At 42.6% G+C, this 17,696-nt stretch overlaps 2 protein-coding genes and 1 long non-coding RNA gene across 16 annotated transcripts in view; 1 reads left to right on the top strand and 2 right to left on the bottom strand.

The window, feature by feature from the left end:
- Positions 1 to 15,310, bottom strand: part of LOC120448548 (mucin-17) — a 28,115-nt gene extending 12,805 nt beyond the window's left edge. For 3 of the 14 annotated variants that reach the window (XM_039630620.1, XM_039630613.1, XM_039630669.2), the window contains exons 1-6: positions 11,320 to 11,970; positions 4,179 to 4,274; positions 3,568 to 3,809; positions 3,368 to 3,514; positions 2,994 to 3,083; positions 47 to 345 (exon numbers count right to left, since the gene is read on the bottom strand). In XM_039630620.1, coding sequence (XP_039486554.1) covers positions 47 to 345; positions 2,994 to 3,083; positions 3,368 to 3,514; positions 3,568 to 3,809; positions 4,179 to 4,274; positions 11,320 to 11,693 — 1,248 coding nt within the window. In that variant the 5' untranslated portion in view covers positions 11,694 to 11,970. The other 11 variants (XM_039630677.1, XM_039630698.2, XM_039630606.1 and 8 more) reach the window with 10 other exon arrangements.
- LOC120448661 lies at positions 4,610 to 6,330 on the bottom strand. Its single transcript, XM_039630796.2, has one exon. It carries the CDS (start codon positions 5,354 to 5,356, stop codon positions 5,045 to 5,047), a length of 312 nt encoding a protein of 103 aa, XP_039486730.1. The 5' UTR covers positions 5,357 to 6,330; the 3' UTR covers positions 4,610 to 5,044.
- Positions 15,311 to 16,715: 1,405 nt separating the features above from the next.
- Positions 16,716 to 17,107, top strand: LOC120457781. The gene is made up of 2 exons (XR_005617084.2): positions 16,716 to 16,819; positions 16,884 to 17,107. It is a non-coding gene; the product is annotated as an uncharacterized LOC120457781 (long non-coding RNA).
- Positions 17,108 to 17,696: the final 589 nt, after the last annotated feature.

Genomic DNA, 17,696 nt, shown 5'->3' with positions numbered 1-17,696 from the left:
AGGTGGTGTAGTGGTGGAGTGGATAGTGGGGTTTCAGAAAGCTTACCTTATTTAGCACCGCTGTGGCCAGCAGATCCTGATAGATCTTCGGCTCGAAGTAGTGCTCGGTGCGATGGCGCCGCTTCAGCCCGTTTCCGTTGGCCAGCTCGGACACGTGGGATCTGGTGTCCAGGCTGATCTCCGAGACGGCTCCGCTGACGCTGAGGGAGGAGCTCCGCAAGGTCTCCGCTATGATCGTCTCGATGAGACTGCGTAGTCGGGTCTGCGAAAGGTCCGCCAGCTCGGTATCGGCATTGTTGTTATTATTATTATTGTTGCTATGGCCATTTACGATGGCCGGAAGATCTGAAAGCAAGTGTCGAGCTTTGTTAGCAGAATTTACAAGAGCCAGAATGCCAGCCGAAACCACACACTACTCGTACAAGATATGCTTGGTTAGCAGAGATCGATACAATAAAAGTGAAAACTCGGTTACTTCTAGACTGGTGCTTATGAGTGTGTGAAAGGCGAAGAAAGTAAATGATTGAGTGAGTGTTTTAGCCATACCTAATTTCACCTCAATGACGTAAACCACGTAAAAGACAATTACGGCCAAAACGGCATACATGCCAGTGACTAGGCCCAAAGTAAAGTCCATGCTGCATGCATATGTATATAGGTAGATATCGCAAATATCGTATACGTCTGATACCGCTGAACCGTTGATATCTCGCCTATTTGTTTATTTACGTTTGTGTTTCGTTTTTGTTTGGAGCATTCATTGATATAACGGTCGGCTGGGCTGCTAATTATATTGAGCACATATTTGAGTTTGGCTTTGTTGTTGCTGCCTTTGTTCCCCTAATTGAGCTGAAAACATAAATTTGTCACCGCCTCCCCTAAACGCTTGAACAACCGTAGCTCCCCGAACTTCGAGAGTCTAACTCCAGTCAGGCTGAAAATCGCGATTCGCGGTTCGCATATTTATCATTTTCCTTTGACATGCTAAGTCTGTTAACGTATTGCGGTAAATACCACATCGCATAATGAATAACCCCGAGTTATCTATTTTGCGTTACAATGCCGCCTATATTTCTTTATCTAGCTGATGTCTAGCTGTCCATTCAGCTAGTCCCCCGTTAGTCATTGCAAAAAGGTGTGGAAAAAGTGTCACAGACCCACACTTTTGTATCCAGAACGAGTCATCAATGGAAATAGCCCCAGAAACTGGCCCCTAGGACAGACAGAACCAACCGGATCGGATCACTTCTCGATCTCTGAGTCTATTGTGCGACTCCAAAGATCCAAAGTTCAGGGTTCAGGCGAAATCACTCGGGCAATTATCACTCGCTGTTTTCCACTTTATTTTTAATTTCACCGCCCAACCAGTTAGGCAGTGGGTTCAATTGCTCTATAGTGGCCCTTCCGACAGCTCCGTCTTCGATCGGTTAACTGGCCCGCGATAAGTTGGGTGCACAGGGCTTACTTGGCCCAGAGCTGCTTTATTTAGTTAAGGTCAATGATAAACTACCGAGTGAATGGGGTTACGGAAGCGTGTTGAAAGTCCGCGATCATCTTTTCACGATCATAATTCGCTGTTAATCTCGGGATTACACATTCGGAGCTTCAAGCGTGGGGATATCGGGGATGGGGATCATTAATATTTATTAGCGTTGATTAAGGCCTCTTCCTCGTCTGCCGCTTTGTTTTACCTCACGATTATTGATTTAAATTTTTGCTCATTATATACTTTTTGCCAACTTAGTGCCGGGTCAAGGTTGTTGATAACTCGTCACTTGGTGTCTTGGTCTGTTTGACTTAGGGCCTAATCTGGCTGCTGGAAAAGTTCCTTTATCTGCAGCCCGGAATTCTTGTTCTATGGACGACTACGCAATGTATGTTGGCTTATACGATGTTATCACACGCGTTTCGGACGGAATTTTTGGGCCGGAGCGGAATTGGCGTTTCGATCGCGACGCGTCGCTTCTGGCAACTGAAGTTAAGTTCGGTGCGATTGCCGAGCGGTAAGCGGCGAGCGTCTAAACGCTCACTCACACACTCAAGTTCATATTTTGTACGGGCACAGTGGGCCTGGTTGTGAGTTTGGTTTGGCAATTTTCAGGCGTTTTACAGCCCAGATCGCCGAACTAAGCTGGAAGCGTGACCAAATCAATCGACTGTTCAGACACAGCATCTTGAGTGGTCTTGTAAGTAAGACATTTACGCCAATTTTCCAATCACGAAACCTGTTGGTGAGCAACCCGCCAACGGTGCGTATGATTAATGCCTATCGCTGTCTGTCATTTGATCTGAGATTCGGACTATGGATAGCGCAGCACTCGAAAAAGTACCCTCAAGACGGAGTATCATAATGTTCTCGCTGTCATCGGAACTTCAATAGCTAAAAAGCCTTATCAAAGCGGTCTTATCACCAACTCTCTAGCACTTCTTATCAACCAGCATTGACCGCGATTTCAGTAGGTTAAACAGAGAGGCACAGATTGTAAGGAGGGAGAGCGCTGCAGGTTGTTGATTTTGCCATTTTAATTGGACTCTCTGGTTATGGCCCACTGATAGGAGATAGGAGCTTTACTACAGTCGCAAACATAGAATTGTTTTAGGGTTTTTGGTGAAGAGCCGCAACATACAGCCGTATTGATGAATACCAAGGGTAGGAAATACATATTACTGGGTTACGAATAATATACGCTTTTTTTAACAAAAACTATTTGATAAGTTAAACGATTAACAAGCTCTCTTTTTGCTGAACTATATATACATATATTAAAAAGAGTTTATTTTTAGGGGCATACAAATTTTTAAACATTCAAGGTTAAATTTGGTAAATTGTTTTTTAATTATTGCTATTTAATTTTTTTTTATTTTAATTAATACTGCTAAGCTAATAATACTGCCTACAAAACCTAGTAATCGACGTTACAAAGGTTAGCGTACAAAACGGGCGATTACAACGTGCTCGATCGATTAGTCACTATCGATTACCGATTACTTACCTCCCCTGAGCGCAAGCGCGAACAAACTGTTTTCCAAATTGATAAGCAGGTTACTCAGCTTCGCATGGAACTTATCAAAGAGTTGCAAGTCTGATTGTGTGTCATGTGTGTGTGTGTGGGGTGCAAATATCGGTTAATGAGCGAACAAAACAAAATAGACGGAAAGTCTTTTCAGCAAGCTCTCACCTGAAAGCTTGCCTAAAAGTATGCTTCGACTTATCGTTCACCAGCCAGCAACAAATGTTGCTAAGCGCTTGGCAACACGTATATGTAGCGAGATTTAAAAAATGTTGCAGCACCAATTGAATTTGATTTGCACAAATTGCATGAATTGCATTCGCTCTAATCGAATCTCAGGCAATCTGGGTACTTACAGTTCTCACTTTTGGACAGCTGCCCCACTTTGACGTGATCCAAATTGTCGCCCAGCATTTCGGCCACAATCTGCTCCACGTACTCCCTGATCTTGGCCCGTTCGTCCATGTGGGCGGTATGACCAATCTGGCTAACGCTTTCGAATTCTGCAAATATAGACTAGATATTCCAAGTACTCCTTTCCTAAAACTGCACTCACGAATGCTGCTGTCGTTGCCATCGGGCACAATCGGTATGTACACCTCACTCCTGGCCCTCATCGGATAGACAAACTTGTGGCGGTTGAAGGACATTTGCTCGGCTACCCACGAGGAGGTGTGGGCGAGCGACTCCTTGGAGCTTTGGCATAGCTGGCACTCCCACTTGGCGTCTTTGGGCCGCCAGTCAGAGCACTTGGGCCCGCGGCAAACCGATTTTCCGCAGGTGCAACATGTCACGTAGCTGGAAAAGTTTTTCCCAGATCATTACTTTTATAAAATACTCGTCGATACTTTTGTATATTAAAGAGATATTTAAACAGCTAGAACGTAAATCTTAAACCAATTATATAATAGCTATATAAAGATATTTATTGATATATAGAATATATTTATATACTTTTTATTAATTATTATATACTTAATTTTGATTAATTTTTAGTTCGATAGGAGTAAATACCTCAGCCAATGCAGAAGAGAGTATAAAAGTCCTTTCCAAATAATTTTTTGCAAAGGTGTGTGTTTGATTAATTTATTATATTTCTATGAAGAAGCAAGCATTTGAATACATTTCAAAACGCTTGGAGAATCTGGAGAAACGAATTGTACTCACTTTTTGGCACTGCCCAGATCCAGGTCCGCACAGCAGACGTTGCAGGCGTGATCCTCGCTAGACTCCTCCTTCCTCCACTTCTTATTCGCTAGTTTGCTGGAAGAGAGAAGGCGGAAGGAATCGCGCGTTAGTTCGAGAATGTTGGATGGTGGAAACCAGATGATTAGTCAGGTCGGTTCTAACGATTAGCTGGGGTTATTCAACGGCCAGAAGGTCGCTGGCTTAAACTCAACTCAATTAGTCGGTAGCTATTGATCGTGCTGCCAACTTTTGGACCAGTCCAGTCCAGTCCAGTACTTCCCCCAGCAAATAGTGGGCGGTACACCCAACTACTTCACAATTGCATGGGGCAATTGACTTTCTCCCGGCTGTTAAATTGCATAACAACGCAAACCCGTTGGACCGGGCAAACAAAAAGGCAATGAATGGGGTTTTAAAGCCGAGTTTAATCAACTTAGGCGAAATGGCGCGGCTTAAAGTATACATGTAGCTCTATCACACATCTTACAATCTAGGAGACGCACTGCCTCGATAGGGATTCGGATTATGTCAGTCACTTACAGTTCTTACACAAGAGAGAAGAAGGGAATTCCTGGGTGTCTTGTACGTGCTCGAAATGAGTAATCGGCCAGCGGATTGCTGCTCAACTTATTCAAATGGCAAAATTCGCAATTTCGCTTACAAACAAACAAATATTACTTAAGGAAAAAGTCAACCGTTAACAGCCTTCAAAAACATTTCGCTTGCGAAAGATTCAAATAACTTGCATAGACCGTAGGAAATAGTGGAAAACAAAAGGTGTAGGAGAAGATCAGTCAATATACCCGCTTAAACCAATCTAATTTAAAATTTACATATATTCTAGCCTAAGTCGAAGTGGGCAAATGATGCTGCTGCTGCTGTTGCTGCTGTCGCTGTCGGTGGAATCGCATCCTCCTGCGCGCCCAGTGCTCGTAGTTGTTCTCCAAATTCTCGTAGTAGATCTGCTCCTCCCCATCCGGGCCTCCGTTCTCCTCCCAATCCTCGGCGGGAGGTCCGAGGACCGGATCGGTGGTAGTCAGCTTAAGCAGCACCACCTCCATGGTGCAGGCCATGAATAGGAAGCCCAGCACCGCGAAGCTGATGGGCAGGCACATCAGCCGCTCCACCTGGCACAACACCACCGCGGAGAACAGCATTCTCCCTGGATCTCGATCTGGAGCTGGATCTGTGGTAGGTTCTATGTTGGTTGTTGGGCTGGCTCCAGGTGGGATCGGGTTTTCAGGTATTCGAAATGTTTGTCGACTGATTAGCGCCGTTGGGCTTGCTGGGATTTGGCATGGCACTCGCGTTAAACCGATTTCGCCAATGGAAGCACTTAATGCCAATTCGCTATCAAATGGCGATCCGCGTCCCACGACACTGACAACTTTCTCGCACAAGGTTCGCCTTTGTTATGCGCAGTTGGCTTTGAGAGTCGGCGGTCAACAGCTGAGATCGCGTCTCTGTGGCTCCACAGAAATAGCGCTATAGCCTCTCCATAGCCCCACAAAGCCACAGCCGTATTCCATGCCGGTTTTGATCGTGGAGAGCGGGAATCCACTGCCTCTCCAAGCGCTAAACAAACTCGTCAATGACGTAAGTTGGAGTCCCCCTGCACATGATCCCCTCTATAGTAGGTATATAGCGGAATGGGAGCCATGACTGCGCACATTTCCATGCAGATTTATCGCCTTTCTTCTCCGATCTCCGATCTGTTTGATGCGAGAGCTGGAAAGCTGGAAAGCTGGTCGAGCAGGAACCGTTTTGGGGGAGATACGTGGTCGAAAATCAGCAGTCAGCAGTCCGCATCATCGCCTGTCTGCTGCATTCATTTGTCGACTAATTTATTTTTGGCAATTTTTGGCTCGCCGTCTTGGCCTGAACTTCATTAATTTCCAAATGCTAATTGTGAGAAACATTCCGCAAACGAGTTAGCTTGGTTCTTGTTTGGCAAAATATAATGTATGCATGCTGCGAGCGGTTTTTTAACTAATCAATCGACTGCTGCCTGGATTTGAGTTTTAATCACTATTTTGGCAACAAATGGCGCCACGCAGCGGCAACACTTTCATCGGCATTATGCTTCTCAAACAGCGATCTCATGTCTCGAGTGGCCGAGATTCCCTAGAAATCCGTGCTGGGAATCTGGGCTAATATATGTATGTGTCCCATTAGCATATTCCCGCACAAGAAAGCGTCAAGCCCTCAGGTTGCGTCGTTATTAATATCCCAACCGGGCCAATAGCTTTCACAAACGCGCCATTGATAACATAATCTCCAGAATTTCCTAGAACTCCAAGCCGGAGATTAATAAATTCTTCGTGAAACCAAGCAAGTGGCATCGTAAATTATTTTATTGATATGAGAGTAATAATACTTTGATTATCTCCGAGTTTACTATCCGACTTTTGTGAGATCATCACTGACCGACCGTATCTAAGAGGATTTATACATTTTCTTGAATGTCTTGATTCACCACCACCTGGCAAAATATTCAATTTGTTTAATTTGTTCAATAATACAATTTAACACGTAAGCCTAAAAGCATGCTTTATTATGGGATTATTGGAGGTGTATGCCCATATTTAAACAGCTATTTCCACAAACAAATTCGAAAACAGTACTGCCCATCATGCTTGCTTAAAGTTTAAACCATTTCCACAACTTGATATTGTTCTCAAAATCGGTTTTGAATCGCACTTTTAAACACTGAAAATACTTCGGTCATAACTTTTTGCGGCTTTTCACTTGCCATAAAGCCAACATAACTGGTTTGTTCTCACTTTAATAGCGTATAAAACCCAGAATTTCTGTGCATATCTGAGCTGTGCCATCGGCCAGAGTTAATTGCATTTGGCTGACTTTCCATAATTCCACAACTAGTTTGGCTCTTCAGAGACGTTTATAAAATGTCGTCTTTTAGAGCCAGAAATTAAAAAGCAAACTAAAATTCTCTTTTCTGTACTTAGAAATGAAAACAGTAAGTTTCAATTTAGCTGTTCCTGTTTTTGTCTTTATTAAATATAAAATTTGTAAAAAGACTTTCCAAATATAATAATAAAAAATTGCATTATGTTTGCATAACTTTAAGTCATATAGTTTCGATACGCATAGTTCCCTAACACAGTGAAAAATGATGTGTAACTGCCGCCGCAGTAATAATACAAATAATATTGTCAACAAAGCGGCTAATTAAGTTGCCATTGAAAAGGCGACGAAGGGAGAACAAATGAGGGGCGTTGTTAGTCATGGCCAATTGTTATTGCCAATTTGTGACGCTTTTTAAGGAAAAAGCATGTGGCGGGGGCGGTGAAAAGTCGTTCCCTTTGTTGGCCAACGACTTCCGCTGGCCATTCTTCGAGATTCTATGGGCTTGTGCTTGTGACCGGATTCGCGATAAGTCAATGACAGTTTGTCTGGACTGAGAATGTTATAAAACGTCTAACGGCGAGGCACAACAGGTGCCGCATAAATTGGCGGCAGGTGGCGGAGATTGCGCAATCCTTAATTAAGGCGAAGCTACGCACTCGATGCCCAAAGTGAGCAACTGCATCGCCATCGCCATCGGTGGGGCAAGAAACCAGTGGCAAAAGAGCAGGTGGAAAACGGCGACTGGAGAAATGGCAACAATTATGTCAAATCTCCTCAGCTTGGTCATTTCCCACACGCAAACGCAATCAAGTCATGCGAAACGATGGCCACGTAACCAGGCTGGAGCTGCTGCAGTCAAGAAAGTTTAGTTTCAGTTTCTATTCGGATTTATCTCGCGCTGCATTTGTATCTGCCACTGCAGCATATACATACACATATGAAAGTGCATCTGCACGTGCGGAGCTTAGCTCACGTACCCGAACTTATATCCATCGGATGCCATATTTTGATTTATCTCCATTTGATTAACTCACCCCAAGAGCTGCTGGGCGCCACACTGCAGCAGATAGGCGCCTCCAATAAGACCCACCACGGAGGTGAGTCCCAGCAGCAGGTTCCCGCTTCCAGGTCGGTTGATTGGCAACTCCATGAGGCAGATGTAGGGGCGCATCCAGCGCTTCAGGCACTGTGGAGTTCGCATTCAATTCAATTACAATATCGATTTCGATATTGATTTTAGGTTTGATTCCGTGGCATTTGCATTAGAAGCACACACACACACACTTATCGGAAGCACCTCTGATTTAATTTCACTTCAAGAGAAACCCTCAACTAGACTAAATCAACAAAATAGCCGGAACAATTCTCCACTTTACTATTTTTTTACCACTTATCAGAACTACAAATTCTCCATGCTTTAATCACTTTGTGAGCATTTTACGTGGGTTTCGGCCAATACATACTTTGGCCTTAGCCTTATCAAAAAGTTTTTGTTTGTTCAGTTTAAATTGCCTAGATTTCGACCTGAAGTTGTATGGGTAAATACCCTTTGCCGGGCATTTAAGTTTCGAATTTTTAGTTAAATTGGAAATAGGTAAGACTGTAATGCAGTTAGTTCCCAGAGCAAGCATCACGTAAATGAATATTTTTAAGTACAACTCAGTGCAATTGCTTACACTTAAATTCGTGACTACTAGAGGTAAATAATTTCCAACATAATGCAAAGAACGATAACTGAAATTGTTGTCATATACTCGTATCACTTAAAGAACATTATTCATTTAAGTATGCAAATATCGTAGTTTAGATGCAATCACTTTCGAGAAACTTAGAAACACTTAGAAAACTTTGTCTACAGTTTGAATCACGTACTATAAATTATTTATTCATTAATTTATTTGCTTAAGTGTTTTCCTTTGTGTTTATTTTTGAACATTGCGATTAGCACGAATTAAACTTGATAAATGCCAGTATGTGCTTTTTGCAAAGCTCCTATCGACAGTATGTCTTTTTTCTAGCGAGATCTTCACCAGATATATGTAGTTGTTAGTTGCATAATTTCTTGTGATTTTGCATTTATTATTTACAAAAATTGTAGCTTCCGTTGTGTGTGTGTGGTTCTAAGGAAGATGTTTTTAATTATCGTGCTATTCACTTCAGTTGGCATTTAAGGTGTGGGATTTATAGATTTATTTATGAATTTATTGGTAGTAGTTGTGGAATCTTCCCACTGAATCGAAGTGAACTTCACTGGCGGAATATCTGAATAAATAATTACCGCAAAGTTTGATTTTTCGTTTGGTTTGTTATTTCTGTTTGCAGTTACGAACGACGGTTATCAATCACTTTTCGAGCAGTATGCTTCTGAGGTGTCTGCCACACGAACTGAGACCGCTAATTGCCATTGCCCGTTCCCGCCGATCACCTTACTCCATCTTTAAAAAAAACCCAAACACCGAAAACAATCCCGAATGCATGACGCACAAATTGAAACAAGTCTTGGGCTATATATTCGCCGGAACATACAGCAAAGCTGATTAAAATCACGTGGATAAGGGCCTCCAGTGCCAACGATCTTCAAGCTAACTTAACGAATGGAGCAGCTGACTCCGACTGCGACTCGAGCGGCGACAGGTTTGTTTTAGCAAAATTGTATTCGGTTTTGTTTACTTTTTTGCACAATATATAACTGGGGTATATGGGCATTATATTGGATTTTGTTTGCCCACTTCGTTATGGCGGATCGCGTATATAGCCGTATATAGACCGCGCGTTGATTTGATAAGATGTACATATAAATATACGAGTATATCTCGGTATGCGACGAAAAACTCGCAGATAAGTGTCAAGACTATTTGGGATGTTAGGTCACAAGCGGGTGTACACTCTTTTCGATTGGGTTTAATATACGGCCAAATGTTTCCTGATTATTACTTGTTTTTATTAATATTTTTGTTGTTTTTTTTTTTTGGTTTTAGAATTTGTGTGCGTTGCGGGCGAGTAACCAAAATGGAACTGGAATGGCCCCTAGTGGCGCAGTGGGTCAGAGCATTGTTGGCCATGCAACTAGGTGGTGGAAGGCAAATCCCTATTGAGCCGCAGAAATATGGACACCTATAACCCCACCCCGTCCAATATTCTCTGGCATGCCGCATTGTCCAACGGACCTCTTGCAAATGCAATTGCAAATGCCACTTGGCAGCTGCCAGTCACATGTCCGCCGCTTGAATGGGTGCAAGAGTTTGTGGCCAAAAGAAAAAACTAACGAAACGAAATCGATTGGCCCTGCCATTGGCCATGCAAAGCTTGCGGCAATTAATTGGCATTAATCAACTTAATTATGAAATATTCGATAAGATTGCCACTCCACTCTCCAGCCGACGAAGCTTGTGTGGTAAAACGAAATTTTCATGGAATGGGTTCGAGATTTTGGGGCTCTAATGGTAACTAAATGTGGCCAAGTCGAACGGTTATTTCGGTTCTATAAAACTTTATCAAAAATAATTATTATAAAAAAAAGAGGAAAATTATATACTTTAATTTACTACAATTATTCCCATATAACGTGTACCTTTTCTATCACTAAAAAGACAACAATATAGTTCAAAGAGGTTCTCCAATTACGATCGCCGAACTGGGTTGTTCCTTATTATCATTATAATGGAACTTCCCCGCCATATTTTCCCAACCAAATGGCGAACTCATTCGAAAGCTCCGTGGTCAGGAGCAGCGGGTTTCTCTATGGCAATTGTCGAAAAGAATTCCCAGAAGACTCAGACTGCTCACGGAATGACTTCTGGCTGTACGAATGACATGGCTGAGTGACTAGTGAGTGACTGCGCCCGAGATATTGTCATTTCCATTTTGAGGTCGGCAAATTTGCATAAATTGATATCCGCCCGCAGTCTGGGAGATGCAGATGCAGATGCATGCACCCAGTGCAGTGTGTAGTAAGATTGTGGGCTTCATGGGTACTCAATTCGGTTCAGGCCAATCCCAGATGCCAGTGGCTTCCGTTCTGGCCACATGGTGAAATCAACGTCCAATTTCCACAACTTCAATTTATTGTCATTAAAATGTAACCCATTGAATTAATTAAAAGATCGAAATATGGCTGTTTCCCTGTACTTTCAAATCAAATTGAAGAGAGAATCTGGCTCTAAAAGTGCTAATTTGGGTCAAAAAAAATGTTGAGACAATGTGACCAATATGACCAATGAAAGGTATGACAAGAAAGAGCTTTACTCACCTTAATCTATCGCGCAGCTGCTGGTGGGTGAGCTGGTCCCGCTGCAACACCTGGAGGATCCTCTGGCACTGGTGCAGTCGCTGGCGCCTCCTCATGGTGGGGGACTCCGTCTCGAGCACCGCAATCCCGCTGTCCACGCTGGAGTTCAGCTGCTGCTGGGCGGGATTGGGACTGCTCTCCTGGCTGTTGTTGTCGCCGTTGCTGGTGTTGCATTCTGCTGGCGATGTTGTTGCTGCTGGCACTTCACTTGCCATGTTGCTGCTGTCGCCGATGGGCGGTGTGTGTAGTTTGCTTGTGAATCGGGAGCGGCCTTTGGCCATTTCCATTTCCGCACTCAGTGTCTTATGCAGGCACTGTTTTACACTCACGCACATGAAACACTTTTGGCAAACAAATTCGCCTTACTGCTTGTTTTTGGCCTTTTTTTTTTGGGTTTTTAGCTTTTGTGTGTTAATTACGCGCCAGTTACGAGCATTGTTTTGCCTCTGGAAGCGGGCACTGCCGCACTGCCTCCACTTGGGCCACCGAAAATAAAAATCGCTTACGGAGCAGCTTATCAGACGACGCGATACACAAATTTGAAACTTCCCATGCCGGGGTGCTGGTTGTGTTGGTATGGTGTTTTTGTGCCTGGGAGCGTTCGCTTTCGTACTGCAATGAAAGGAATTTTGGTTTATTTTTACGGCAGAGACCCATAAACAAATGCGGCGGCAGATAACGAACCCCCGCCCAGGTCCAGATAACCGGAATCTGGTTATGCCTCATCGCTACACATCTTAAAAAAGCTCTGCGACTTCGCTGCGTTGGTCTGTCACCTTCGACTTCATATGTATATTTACGAGGTACATAAATGATTGTGTCTGCACCCAAAGTGAGATGTGCACTCACAGCCTCAGTTCGCACGCCCAAATATGTTAATTTCTGGCACGTAATTGCGCAGAGTGCTTCGATTCAGGCCGGTTAACCCATTTGGCTGGCAATGGGTTAAGTGGCTCAGTGGTACATTTTGGAAGAAGCCACAGGCCCCAGGCTCCCAAACACTATTTGGCAAATATAGGCAAGCGAAACTGGCCGAAACAGAAAGGCGCACAAATTGGAAAAGAGAAATTCTCGGTCGCCAGCATTTCTTCTCTTTCCCAGTTAAATGGTAGACTTCAAACGCTGACAGTGCGTCTGCCAAAGTATCTATAGATAGACAGATACATAGATAGATGGATGGATGGATGACTACGATTTCGTATTCGACGCACTTGTTGTTCGGTTTCCAAAGTTCGTTGTTCAGTGTTCAGCGATTGTTGATGGTTTTGGACAAGGGAAACGCAAAAAGTAAGGCCTGCGGGCCTCCGAAGTCATTTCTTTTTGAGTTTTGAGTGAAAACCGGGTAACTGAGATGTGTGGAAATTCTCTGAATTGGATTTGCTGGGGATTTGAAAGATAATTTAGGATGTGCAACAGCATGATATGCAGTTCCCCAAACAATGCGGCAATTAAAAGTGCATTTGCATGCATATCAAACCAAGTCCGGCGTTTTGCATATCATTTGGTTGAGATTTCATTGAGGTTGGTCAACTGAAATTGATTTCCATTCCAAGTGTGTTACCCAATATGCAGCAGATTTACCTGCACATATTTTTAGTCGGTTTTAGTGTGCCGGTTTTTGTATCTGCAAGTTGGATTTGTGCAATTTTCACACAATTGTTTGCGGCATTCGCATGGCATGTCGAATTAAGTTGTTACAGTAACTAATCTGATGATTAATTAGACAACAATTTCAGATGCAATTGGGTCGCCGTAAAATGGGTCACCTCCATCCGGCGAGCTGACCAGAAGGCCGTGCTTAAGCTTCGCCTGCCTGATGGCTCAATTAATTATGACAGCTCATTTGTACAGAGCGAAAAAAAATGATAAGTTTTACATTGACATTAATATTCAAATTCAAATTATTGATTAAAACGAATTCATTGAATTTATTTATTTATGTAATGTTACTAATCGCTGTAATACTGTACCGTTGAACAGTAAAGATTCTCATGAGTGAGACCTTCCTATAATCAATTGATTTCTATGATAAGACACCTCGTTACGGCCGAATGTGGGGCAAGTCTGATACTCTTTTCGCTCAGTGCACATTTGCGAATATCTGAAGGGAAACTATTTATCAAGCTGCGGGTGAGAAGCGGGTGACCCGCAGTCAGAGTAGCTCTTACTAACGGTTTCACACACTCTTCCCGGCCAACTTTAATAGCCATGCCCCACACATGAGTCCATAAATATGTATATGTATATGTACAGTATATATATTGGAGCCAGAGGGCGCAACCACAACTGCCGATTCATTGGGAAATTAGTCAACGCAACTCCACGCCAATGATGCGTTTTGTGGAGTTTCTTTCTGTGGTAAATTGAGCTGCTGATTTGAGGGGGACCTCAAAAGGGGGGAGCCTCTTGCCCCTTGGGACTGCAACAAAAATCAGCTTAAATGAACGGAAGTCGGCAGTAAGACGCCAGTCGCTGGTTAATACTGTTAACCGATGCTGTCCGATTGGTTTTGGTTATCTCAGTTTTCTCATTTTCCCGCTGTTACTTGCTCACTTTTGTTCGTTTTCAATTTACGGGTGAAATGGCTGTTATTTCAGATATTTTTTCCCCTTTTTTTTTTTTTTTGGTTTGTAAAAGTTGTTTTCACAGCCATGGCTAACTAGAAAATAATGAACAAACAAATTAAAGCACACACGAAGAAAATCAATGGCAACGATTGGACGCCAGCGGAAGTGCAACCTGTGGCCATTCCTCACAATTGGGGGTTGCTCAGGGTTCGATTGCAAGTGCATGGTATCTACAGTATTCAATCAAAAGAGCGGACTGCGGATTTAGGCGAATGTTCAAGTCTATAATTTCACATGCATAATATGTTAGAAAGTAGTATGTGGCGGATACACTTGATATGATTTACCTCTATTTTCATTTCATTTTGATTGTTTTAAATATTTTAAAGGTTAACTTAAACACAAGATTGTTATAAGTTCATTTAGTTCATAATTATCTACGTCACTTATTTTGTTTCCTTTGTACAATCATCCACACAGCATATTGTTGATTAATAGTAATAGTTTAAGTAATTAGTCACAATTCCACACAGCATATTGTTGATTAATAGTAATAGTTTAAGTAATTAGTCACAATTCTGGACTGATTCAAATTTATACCAATGCTTTAATTTAGCTTAGTCATTATATTGCTTAGTTCGCCATTACATTGTTTTAGAGTCCCAAGAGATCTATTCTTAAAGATCCCATTATTTTGTATTAAGGTTTTATCTTTCGATTGAACAGCGAGTTGGTTCATGCACCTGTATCACCAAATGCTTCCCTTTTGGGATCTCGCACTGTAGCAGCCTTGTTTAATTTCGGCTGACATTGACACCTGTTCACCTGTGCACCTGTGCACCCTGGCACCTATCACCCCCCTTTGGCCCCCCACTGCCGTTCGTTCTTTCCGTTTTTCGTTTGTCGCCTTTGTGCTTCTGTCAGTTGCTTTGCTTTGCGCATGAGTCGCACGTTTAGTCGCCGTAGTTGTTGCTGCTGTCACTTTGGGCATATCGCACGCTCCAGTGACCCATTATGTACATGTACACACGAATATCTGCATATACAGTTTGTTTAGTATGGCAGGAGTGCATGGCTCCCCCACCAACACAATCGCACTAAATTTTTCGCCGTTTCGGACAAGGCTCAAAGGGCTGCCCTTCGAGGTCCCGCTTCAACGGTTCGAGGTTTGAGGTTCGTATTTTGTGATTCGAGGTTCGAGGTTCGTGATTAGGGGTTCGGAATTTAGGAAGCGGGGATCGGGGTCGAGTTTATCGCCGACGTTTGTTTGATCGTACACCACACGGTGGTGTTCACGTACTCCTCGATTTCGAGCGCCACTCCGTTTGTGCAGAAGGTTGAAACGCGAATGAGAGGAGAGTCGCACGCTTTGAGCCGCGAGTCTGGGTCTGAGTCTGGTTTGACGAAGTTGCGCTGCTTTAGCTTTACCGTTTGTTGTCGGTTCTCTCCGGTTCTCTTACTGGCATTATCTCTCGCGGCTCTCTTTATTGTTGCTGCTCAACAGCTGTCACGAAAATTAAGCGGCAAAGTTTTGTTCTGCACTCTTCGCCAGTCGTCGTCGTCTTCCTTCACATTTTGCATTGGCTTTTTGGGGTAGAACTTGTTTGCGGGAGGGGTTGGCAAACGGGTTCCGATTTCAAGTTCGACTAGGGTTTAGTCTAGGGCATGGAAAGTGCACAATTAACCCTTTCTGGGGTTGCTCGCTTTCATATGTCAAACTAACTATCTAGTCTCTACTAGTTTAAATGTTCTCTTTCATGGAATTCTCAATAAATAGCAATTATCGAAAGCTAATTGTAGTCAAGACGCAACTGATACAAAATAACATTTTAATTAAAAATTGTAATACAACTTCTTCCTCTACACTGTAAAACTTTAATAATAATTCTACTCTAATACCATTACAAGTTTAATATACTCATTTTTAAGCGCATTTTCCCGGTCTAAATGGGTTAACCATTTGCATTACTTAGAGTTGTTGTCCCAAGTACTTAACTTTTTCCTGTCTGCTTTCTTCCCATTTGTTTTGTCTTCTGCTCTCCGGCTCTTTGATTCTTTCTTCCTGTCAGCCTTTTTGCTCGCTCAAACTTTTTCACTTAACGCGATGTGTGCTAAAACGTTAATTTGTATGCATAGGGAAGCGATTGGAGGTGGGAGATTGCGCGAAAGAGAGGGAGTGACAGCCGGAGAAAGAGGCAGAAGATAGAGGAGACTGCGGACTGGAGACTGGGACTGACCACTGAAGATTCGGTTACACAAGTTCAGCTAGAAGGAAGTCTCGCGAAAGTAGCGACGGACAGCAAGAGCTATAAATAGTTTATGGGCCGGCCAGTCGGTTTTGATGGTACCCTACCTCGGTGGCTTTGGAGTGAGAAAGAGACGGAGTGCTGGGCCTGGTTTGTGTTTATTGCCTCACTCTGACCCAACCAGGTATTCAACATGGTACTTGGCTCTGCGTGGAGTAGGAAGCATTTAACTACCTTTGAAAGACATTTGATACATGGCGAAGTCGAGTTTTGCGGAGTTTATTTTCGTCTGCGTTTTCTTCTCGCTTTATGTGCTTTTCGCCGACTATCGCGCTACGCCCCACCATGCCGTCCAAAGCCATTCCCATCCCATTGCACCTGACACACTCACCTAAGATGGAGGAGCAACATGCGGTGCACTGGAAAAGGTGTTCACTTCTCAGTAAGTAAAGACATCCCCATGGTGGGACAATTTGAACTCGAGAGCTTCCCATTTCAAATGTGTATATAAATATTTTAAAATTCTGCTGTCATTAGATACGCCGATAGATTGACAAATAGGTAACATTTTATTGTTAACATAAGTAGTTGCACGATAAATTATACATATAATATTTATTTTTCAGTGTATAGCATAACAATATACCTGTAAGTATTATCTCCAGCGTTTTGTACACTTGGTTTATTTTTCCCATTTCTTGCACTCTTTTAGTTCTGCTATTGATAGGACAGCGAGGACGGGAAGGGGAATAATGCAGAATTACCAGATACCAGATGACTTTCCGTTCTGCTCAACATTCACATCAAAATTCCTCGCCATCATCCCAGGTGATAAAATGCGCAGAACCTCTGTAAACCGTTAAGATAATCATCAATGAATGCGCGAATGGGTGAATGAGTGAGTGAGTGAGTGAATAAACAGTTCGGCACCTCGCATTCCGTTGTTTGTATCGCATGGATTCAGTTCGTTTTTGGACCAATCTGCCATGTCAAAGAGGTTTATTCGGTGGCCAATTAAATTAGCTGGCGCTTCCATCGGTGAAAGCATTTCTTCAACCACTTTCGTTGAACAGGGCCCAGTTTGATTAATTTCTTTGCATCAATCAAATGTGGCAGCTAATTTGGTGCTTTCATGCAAATTTCTAGACTTTCAGCCTTGAGAATTAAATCTAGAGAATTGATACGAAAATATTTACGATTTAAGTTTTCACTCTAAACATAAACGGAGTAATAAATTAAAGGTTCCTCAAAACTGCAAGAGTTTATAATTATCACAAATATCAAAACATTGGTGAATTATTATAAAGAATTTAGATTGTTGACATTTTCTAATAATAATATACATATTTTGTTATTACACAGAAATATTTAAAATATTTATACAGACGTTACCAACTACTAAAAATGTTCTGTAAAAGTGCTTCCCAATAATCACATAATTCTGTAAAAGCTTTGTAAACTTCAGTTAAACTCGGGGAAGCAGAAAACGCTTTAGAAAAGCAACAAGTGGCTGACTTAAATTTCC

The sequence above is a fragment of the Drosophila santomea genome, chromosome 2L (genome assembly GCF_016746245.2).
Source record: "Drosophila santomea strain STO CAGO 1482 chromosome 2L, Prin_Dsan_1.1, whole genome shotgun sequence".
In the NCBI taxonomy this organism is placed as follows: Eukaryota; Metazoa; Arthropoda; class Insecta; order Diptera; family Drosophilidae; genus Drosophila; species Drosophila santomea.
This window is presented reverse-complemented; position numbering and strand designations above follow the sequence as displayed.